The sequence below is a fragment of the Brassica oleracea genome, chromosome C3 (genome assembly GCF_000695525.1).
Source record: "Brassica oleracea var. oleracea cultivar TO1000 chromosome C3, BOL, whole genome shotgun sequence".
Taxonomy (NCBI): Eukaryota; Viridiplantae; Streptophyta; class Magnoliopsida; order Brassicales; family Brassicaceae; genus Brassica; species Brassica oleracea.
In genome coordinates, this window is record NC_027750.1 from 17,382,069 (window position 1) to 17,391,290 (window position 9,222).

Genomic DNA, 9,222 nt, shown 5'->3' on the forward strand with positions numbered 1-9,222 from the left:
AATTAATCATGGTTCCTATTCATTTTAGTTTTTGGTGAATAGCCTTTTCAAATATACAATTTATGATTTTGAATATACGATTATTTTAGTTATTCACTATTGAGTACGTTAAAAAAAAATTATTTTATTTTATATGTAATATTTATTAATGAATCAGATAATTTTTAATAATATTTATAATATTCTATACAGTTTAAAATTATATTTAACTTTTTAAGTTGGATATAAGGTAATAATATATGTTTTTAATATTTGATTTGTGGATAAAAGTTTTAGGATTTATCTTCAAATTTTGGAGTAATTGAACTTATTTATTGCTATATAAAGTAATTCTTCAATAGATTTATCTAAAGAATTTTAATGTAATACATAACATATAATGTCAGCAAAAATCTTATATATAAACATAAGTAGCAGAGCAAAGGATTATTTTATTTGGCTTTAAAACAGCAAGAATTTCACAAATACTATTAAAAATGCTGCGAAGATTGGAGCCATTAGAATTAGTATCTTCTCCAGAATATTATGATCTTCAAGTAAACTATTACATGACTTATTGCTTCTATTTTCAAAGCATGATTCAAGGAGTTGAGGATATATTCTTTCCATAGTGTGCACTCTCAGACCAAACACCAGAAGGAAATCTTCTTTGTTTGGAAAGCCAAATCATAATCTTGGCAAATACGCTGTTGCATGGTTGCCAATGTTGCCAGAGATGACAAACTAAATCAGCATACATATGGAAAGAAAGAATCTCAAGAGAGGAAGATGAAAAAATAGTGTAGCTGATGGCATGAGACGAAGAAGAGCGAGAGAGACTAAGAGAGATTCGGAAGCTGAGGCATTAAAATTTAGAAGAAGCCTCTAATATAGGTCTGTGATCTCACATAACTTCTCTGGTCAAGATCTCCTCCATTCACTCAATTGGGGACCTGAATATAGACAGGTGAGTCTCCCCTGAACATGCGTCAAGTAGCCCTTCACACAACACTGCAAGTAGTTCTAAGAATATCAAGAAAAGGTCAGGGAAAGCTTAAAAGTTGCAAGTATAATATCAAACTTACCAGCTGACTTTATACTCATCCACAATGAAGTCAAAAAGATAAGAAAGCTATGTTTCATTTGATTAAACTTAGCTCAGGTCTGATGTTCACCTTAACATCTATTTTATCTCTGTCACTCAACTGCCGGCAATGGTTGTCAGAGAGAAGATGAATTCGGCAAAGGATGCGATGTTGCTTTGAAAAGCATGTCACACCTACTGCCGGTTCTATGCTTTTCTTCAACCTGCAGAATGAAAGAAAAATACTTGAAAGACAATCATTTAAGAAGACAGAGTCTGATCTGAAGGTAATTACTTAAAACAGTGGAGTGACGTGTTGACACCTTTATATTTTTATTTTTTCTCGTCGGTTTCATTTTATCAATAGTAGCTAGTAACTCCCACGTCTGAAACTGTATAAGCAGCTGCAATGGGTCTTTCCTCGACCATATCCTGGAAGCTAATCTCTCTCTCTCTCTCTCTCTCTCTCTCTCTCTCTCTCTCTCACAATAAACAAAACCAACAAAGTAAGGCTCAAGAGGACAAATGTAACGAAACGGTACTGCCTGAGGCAAATGCAGACATTATTATGTCCCAGTTTGAGAAGGTTTGTATCGAAATTAATAGCAACGCATCCAAATAATGATCAAAGCTATCTCCCATGTTAAAGAACGGAAACAGGGATCATCTAAAGCTGCAAACTTGGTGCAATCACAACCTCAGGCTCTCATGTGATCTTAAATATTTTGAAATCTGCAAGAGAAGAACTCATCTAAGCGTATAACCTAAGAGGGGCTACGTAATGGTAATTGCAAGAGATAAAAACAACAACACAAGCTTGCAGCTTCGGTCAGGTAATAAAGAGAAATCTGTCCATAAAACTTCATCTGAGTGTCTTCAATCGTTAAATCTATCTAACGAAACAGCGATCAATTAGCAAATAATTTAAGAGGCAAAAAAAAACCTGCAAAGAGACGACGGAGAGTTTCATATACAGATTGATTCTAAACAACAAAGCAAAGTAGATGTCTTCCTCTAACACCAAACAAATTGGCACTGAGTAAAAGTAAGAATAAAAGTTGGATCTTTTTCCCCACTTTCTTTCCATATTCGGCCGATCCTCCGCCTCCGGATTAGTTGCCGTCTGAGATGCACGGGGACGGCAGTTTGGTTAATGTACCCGTACCGGAAACGTTTTCGGGACGGAAACACCATAGAAACGGCACGGGGACACTACGGGGACGTGGTAGTTCATTAATGGAATGTTTGAAATGAATTTTCTTCAATATTAGTGCAGCTTAAGCTCATATATTTTTTTCCAAAAAATAAAAGGAAGTATTTTTTTTTTTTTTTGGTAAGAAGTTGTGAGAAAACTCCCAAAATTTATTCAATAACGAACTTCAGTTTACAAATGAGTTAGTCGTGGCCGAGGAGGTCCAACAACATCCTCTTGTAATAAAGCAACAACCTCAATCGGTGTCTCATCTAATCTATGAAAACCAAACGGAAGAGAAAAATGCAAGGTTAGCTAACCCGTCAGTTAAGCGGTTTGCTTCCCTATACACATGAACAATATGGACCAACCAGTCATTTTCCAGTAAGCCATGGCACATTCGTACCAGGAAAGACAGAGGATGAGTGTCCCCAATCCCTGTTGTAAGAAACTCCACCACCACCTTAGAATCCACTTCTAACTCGAACCTCCTAATTCCTTTCTTCCAAGCAACCACAAGACCATAATAAACTCCCCAAAGTTCTGCCAACAGAGCTCCACACCTCCCTATATTTAGAGCAAACCCACCACACAACTCCCCTTCACCATTCCGCAATACCCCACCCGCAGTTGCCGGCCCTGGGTTTCCATGAGACAACCCGTCTGTGTTAAGCTTCATCCACCCGACCCGAGGGGGCGCTCATCCCACCATTATTTCTGTTCTATGACCAACATTCAGATGGCATTTCTCAGTCTCATTGGCTAGCATCACTTCCTTAGCCAAGTTTCTCAAGAATCCTACTCTATCTCTCCAAAGTCGATTCTTACCAAAGACATTTTCACATCTCCACTTCCATCCCCACCACACCGCTTCGTAGCCCACGGAATCTCGCTCCATGTTCCATTATCACTCAAATTTTTATAGAGCCATTCAAGTAAATGCATGGAAAAGAAAGCGTGCCTCTTCACAGCTGGAACAAATCGATCCCATATTCCTCTCATCACGGGACAATCTCTAATAACATGTAGGATCGTTTCAATTCCTCCTTTACACACTTGACACACATCAGTCCCACTTAGAAAATTTTAACTATATTTTTAACTTTCAATCTTGTTTCTAAGTTTATGAACTTTTACTAGATGAACCAAATTTTGATTAAAAAATATGTTTAGTCATTATTTATTATTATTATTATTTCAAATACTACACTGAAGTAATTTTTATGTTAAAATTTTGGTGTAAACTTTTTTATTTTGTCAAATATGGATAGCTTATATGTAATTTTAACATTTATATATGTGTCGTCCCCGTATCTGATTTAAATTTTCCTGTTCCCGTCTCCGTTTCTGTCCCCGTATCCGTCTCAACAACTGAATCCGTCAACCACTAGTATAGATTTTCTAAATACAGTTTCTATGCTCGAATTGACAATATTTAAAAGAAGCTCATGAACATAAACGTAAATTCTGCAAAATGAACTACTTCCACTTGATGTTTGGGATTGAACAGTGAACGATTGATGTTTGGGGGAGAACAACCTCCTTACAACGCTTAGCCTTCAAATTGGAGAAGTGGATTTGAGAATTCGCCATGACTGGAAGCTTTGTTTCGTCAAGGTCGCAGGGGAGCTGAATCAACGATGGGTTCTCTCCTCATCATTGGGCCTTATATACACAGTTCCACCGAGTAACAAAGAAAATCGTGGTAAAGAATTAAATACAACAGAGCATCGCTATTGAACGTAAGCCATCATTGATGTGAGTTACGCATTGTTGGTTAAATACAACAAAGCTTGTTCATTGTTGCTCAAAAACATTAGGCTTTCAATGGTGAACAAGGAACACGAAAGATACTCAATTCCTTATCATTCCTAAAAAAATCACCATTTACCATTTTTATTCTCATTTTTTTTCTGTAGAGAGAACAAAATTATTCCTTGTTAAATTTGAAAAGGAACAACCATTCATTTTCATTCCTACTATTTTATTCTATGTGTTTCTTTCTTATTCGTTCCTTTTAACCATAAATATCTCAAACGTTAATTATTTTAGATTGAATTTTGAGGTGACACGTGGCGGGTTTTGCTTCTATGGAGAAAAAAAATCAACTTTATAGTATAAGATATATATCTATTATAAGTTTTCTTGCGCCATGTACATAAATATTAATTTTAAATATAATATTTTTTATTTAAAAAATAATAATTTACATTTGTACATTTTTATTTTTAAATTTTAACTTCAATAGTTTCAAAAATTTATAAATGTATTTTTATAATCTTATTTCTTTTGATTTGGCTTAACTATTTCAATTTAATTTTAAATTTTAATAAAGTTAAACTTACATTTTATAAAAATATAATTTATTTTTTTAAATTTTAAACTCACCCTTTAACTCTAAACCCTAAAGTATAGATTAGTTAATCCTAGGGTATAAATGTATATTTACCTCTTTAATAAAACATTTTGGTCATTTTAATATTTAGGGCATATATTTGTGACAAAAAAAATTATGACTATTTAAGGATATTTTTATTAAATGGTCATACATGAGACTATTATGAAAATAGTCTTATAGAATAATATGGTATTTTACTTGTAATTTAATATTTAATTATGCAAAATTTTATATTTTAGTGTAACAGTTGATTAATTAATATTGCTATAATATTTATATATATATGCTATTTATTTTTACAGTTTTATAAATTTAAATTAAGTATCATGAATATAAATACCATAGTCTAAAATATAAATACTTTTGAACTTAACTTTAAATTTTTACTTTTGAAGAAGGTTACCTTTAAACTTCAAATAAAGTGTATTTTTAGAGATACTCTAAACAAGAAGAGTATTAAAGTAGTAATTGTTCATATTTCTTTATGAAGCAGGTCATATGTCCAGGAGATCCAAATCAGAAGCTTCCAAGTGATCGATTTTTGTTTTCTCCGGATTAATTTTCAAAATCTGTTTTTTTATTTACCGTTAAAGATGGAAAAAGTCAGTTTGTCTCCTGAGAGAAAAGATAGAGAGAACATATAATGAGGCAAATTATAGTACTGACCGGGAAGGGTTTTTGGGAGATTTGAAGCTGTCTTTGTATAGCCTTGGTGTGAGATGTATTAACATGAGCATCTCCAATCAAATGGATGAAGTCACCAGCAACAACATCTGTCACCACAAGAAAATGCACATTTACTGTTAAGTCTTTACTCCACACACGAGATCATTAGGATTTTGTGTATACGTGTACCGCAAACATGAGCCATGATGCATGTCAAGAGAGAGTATGCTGCGATACTGAAAGGAATCCCGAGACTTGCTTCAGTTGAGCTCTGGTAGATTTGACAGGAAAGTTCACCATTCGCCACATAGAACTTGATCATTAAAAAAAAAAGGAACTGTTTTCAATCTACTTTTGTCGCATTAATTACATTGTACAGACAAGCTTGTAACATGAGTACAAAGCAGATGAAAGACATGCTAACCTGTGCGAACGTTTGGCAAGGAGATATGGACAACTTACAAGCTGAAAGTGTGATCCCTCGATCATGAGGATTGTTCTTAATCTTGTTTATAACATCAGAGATCTGACTGAATTCTTGGCTGGCAAAAAAAATGTAAAGCCAACCAGCCAAAGAAGCAAAACATAGGAACAATTAAATCCAAAGAAGAGATACCACCAACCTAGCATCAGAGTAGCTCCAGTAGAGTCCAGTCAAGAGTGGATGGTCTCCATCTTCCTCTGTGGCATTCACTCCGAAACTGGAACACAAAATTATATTAGTTTCAATAAGCCTACATGCTTTCAAAATGAGCTGTTCCATGCTTACCTGTCAAGATATTCTTTAGCCTTATCACTCTCACATATATGATTAATACCCTTTTCCTGAAAGAAGCTATAGCTATAAACAAATGATATATAATCTTCAACAGAGGTCTCTTTTGGTTTTACCTTGGGATAGGTTGAACCATTGATGAGTTGTAAGATTTCTTCTACAACGCCTACCCAGAATACTTTCTGCAAGACAACAGGATAAAATAAAAAAATCAATCTCTAATCAAACCACGGTAGACTCCTTGATAAATCTGTGATTAAGAGAAGATGTCAAGAATAAAAGGAATGGCTTTAATTGAAGATGAAACAATAGTAGTATGTTTTAACTGAAAGGATAAAGAAGGCATGCCTTGGTTGTGAGAAGGGGGAAAGTCTTGCGCAGATTGAACCGCAACTATAAAATGATAAAATTAGAAATTCACATGTCAGCTACAACAAATAATAAGATACTAACAAAGATGTAACTCAGCTCACCTGACAGCCAAATTTCGACAGAAGAGTATTATTGTCATTCATGTCCCCATTAGATATAATGTTTTGAACAAGATTCAAGTAACCAAACTCCTCATGCCTCTCGAAAACCATCTTAGGCAAGAACGAGTATTGCTCTGCCTCCACACCAGATCCAAAAATGAGATCTTTTCTTCGAACATAAGTGTTAAAGCAATATCGAATTCCATTTTCCACAACTGGAAGTGATGAGTACCATGGATGGTATAGACAAGTATCGACCCTCGGTGCGAATGTGTCGCATGGCACGGTTATATCAACTTCTGTTAGGTGGATAGCATCACAGCTTGGTGCATTCATATAATGCCTGAACATAACTTCTCAAATGAAATCTTGACTCTAAACCAAATATCCAATCATTCACTCATTGATACTAAGAGCATCTTTATCCGGAGATACTAGAGGGTTTCTTAGCGGGTGGGTCCCGCGTAGGACCCATTTTTTTTAAAGAAACCGGTTACAAAAACTACTAAATAGTAGTCGGTTCTTAAGGGTTTCTTATACTGTTCACGGGTCCCACTAATACGTGGCGGCTCACCATTGGTTCGTTTTTTTTTTTTTTAATTCGAAAAAGTAAAAAAAAAAAAAAAAATTAAGAAACCCCATTTGGGGTTTCAGGGATAATGATGCTCTAAACTTCAACCATCGTATTAAGATCACATCTAGACTCAAGTAACTTATCAAACCTCAAGGTCTAGAGTCTCGTATTATTATTATTATTACTTTGACATAAGGTGTTCTTAAAAAAAGAATGATTGAGGCAGATGGAGATGCAAACCTTAACAACTCGCCGCCTCCTATGAAAAAGACCTTCTCGATGGAAAATGAATAAGGCGGTTTGGCTAAAAGTTCAAGAGCCGATTCCATGCTACCACACACCATTACGTTATCATCATCAGTGGGGATACTGTGACAGTTAGATCTTGTGAGGACAACGTTTAGGCGATCAGGAAGGGGACGAAACTCGAGAGGAGTAGCTTCCCATGATTTTCTTCCCATGATAGTTGCATTCGTCTTACGAGGATCAGATGTCCTACTTGTTACATCTTGGAAAAACTGAAATTCATTTGGTAAATCCCAAGGAAGTTTCATATCAATACCAATACCCATGTCTCTCGTTGCTGCTATAACCACCTGATAACTCCTCCTTTGGGCATTTTGGGCTTCCATCTGCTGAAAAACTTATTAAGGTAACCAAGAATGAAATGAGAATGTCTTTGGAATCAAAGATCCTTTAAAATCTAAGCGAGATGTGCACGAATCCGAGAAGGATTTGGAATCGAGGGAAAGTAAACGCTTAGACCATGATTACTGAAACCCAGATGGGTTTTTTTATTTATTTTTTTTTTCTGAATAAAAAAAAAAAATCAACTAATCGCGGACCGCTACGTGTCAGTAGGCTCGCGAACAGTCTAAAAAACCAACCAACAGCAATCTTTATTCTGGCTTTTCTGCAACCCGTTTTTTTCTTTTTTGTGGTTTCCCCCTTAAAAACCCACTAAAAACCCTTCTCTCTCCCGATAATCCTGCCCTCGTGGAGGGAAAAATATATATCTAATTTTAGCCTAACAATGTGGACATGGGAGACAGAATTCCAATCTAAACTAATAATCAATTTGATTAAATGTACAACCCACAACTTGTCTACTCTCACATCTATTATATTAATTACAAAAAATACGGCACAAACAGGGGCGAAGCTAGAAGTTAGTTATAGTGGGGGCATGAGGTAAAGAAAAACAATTAATGGGTGCACCAATAGAAGTTTTTCACAATTATCTAACTATTATGTAGCTTTATCTTAGAAAAATACGAAAGTACTAGAAAAATGTGAAAATAGTGGGTGCATGTAGGGGGGGGGAAAAAAAACCGAACCGAACCGAGTCAAACCGAACCAATCGAACCGAAACCGATTCAAATCGAACCAAACTCTATTTCAAACCATTCGGTTGAAGATTTTCTCAACCCGAATGGTTCGGTTCGGTTCGGTTTTAAACCACATATTTTTAATAATTACTAATATGGTATTACTAATATTTTTAATATAAATAATTACAAAAACACATCAGTTTCTCGGTTTGGTTCGGTTTAACATATTAGTAATACTAAACCACATATTTTTCTTTTTTTATTCATTAACATATGTTCTTCTAACCTAATATGTAATCATCAAAATATTTGATTTAAAATATTTCATTCATTGCAGGCTTTTTAATTTTAATGATATAAGAGACATTACTAATGATGTTGTTGTTTTTTACTTTAATTAACTTTCATTTGTTTTAATTCTTATATATACTTTCTGTGACTTCTTAAAGGGTTTTTCCTTTCAGTTTCATATTGAATTTAGTTCACATAGTTTATGTTTACATAATTTATGTTGTAAAACATAATTTCTCTTAGAAAAATTAAACTAAGAAGAATCTAATTAAACCGATCCAAAAAAATAAACCGAACCGAATACAAGCCGGACCGAATATAAACCGAACCGAACCAAACTAACTATGGTTTACTTCAGCTGAAAAAATACTAGAACCGAACTAATCAAACCGAACCGAACTCGAACCGAACCGAGAAAATAACCGAAGTGCCCACCCCCTAGGTGCATGTACTAGTCTT

General features: G+C 34.7%; 1 protein-coding gene and 1 long non-coding RNA gene across 4 annotated transcripts; both read right to left on the reverse strand.

The window, feature by feature from the left end:
- Window positions 1-488: 488 nt before the first annotated feature.
- On the reverse strand, window positions 489-2,387 carry LOC106329436. Its single transcript, XR_001267817.1, has 3 exons — window positions 1,387-2,387; window positions 1,065-1,287; window positions 489-990 (listed from the first exon to the last, which is right to left on the reverse strand). It is a non-coding gene; the product is annotated as an uncharacterized LOC106329436 (long non-coding RNA).
- A 1,226-nt stretch (window positions 2,388-3,613) lies between these two features.
- On the reverse strand, window positions 3,614-7,895 carry LOC106329435 (bifunctional dihydrofolate reductase-thymidylate synthase 1). 3 transcript variants are annotated; one of them, XM_013768091.1, is made up of 10 exons: window positions 7,382-7,895; window positions 6,568-6,910; window positions 6,443-6,487; window positions 6,211-6,276; window positions 6,089-6,144; window positions 5,943-6,020; window positions 5,744-5,861; window positions 5,509-5,632; window positions 5,320-5,426; window positions 3,614-3,920 (listed from the first exon to the last, which is right to left on the reverse strand). In XM_013768091.1, exons 1-10 carry the CDS (start codon window positions 7,771-7,773, stop codon window positions 3,912-3,914), a joined length of 1,338 nt encoding a protein of 445 aa, XP_013623545.1. In that variant the 5' UTR covers window positions 7,774-7,895; the 3' UTR covers window positions 3,614-3,911. The 3 variants fall into 3 exon arrangements, with proteins under 3 accessions (XP_013623545.1, XP_013623544.1, XP_013623542.1); XM_013768090.1 differs by lacking the exon at window positions 3,614-3,920 and adding an exon at window positions 5,085-5,222 and having other exon boundaries at window positions 5,509-5,590; XM_013768088.1 differs by lacking the exon at window positions 3,614-3,920 and adding an exon at window positions 5,085-5,222.
- Window positions 7,896-9,222: the final 1,327 nt, after the last annotated feature.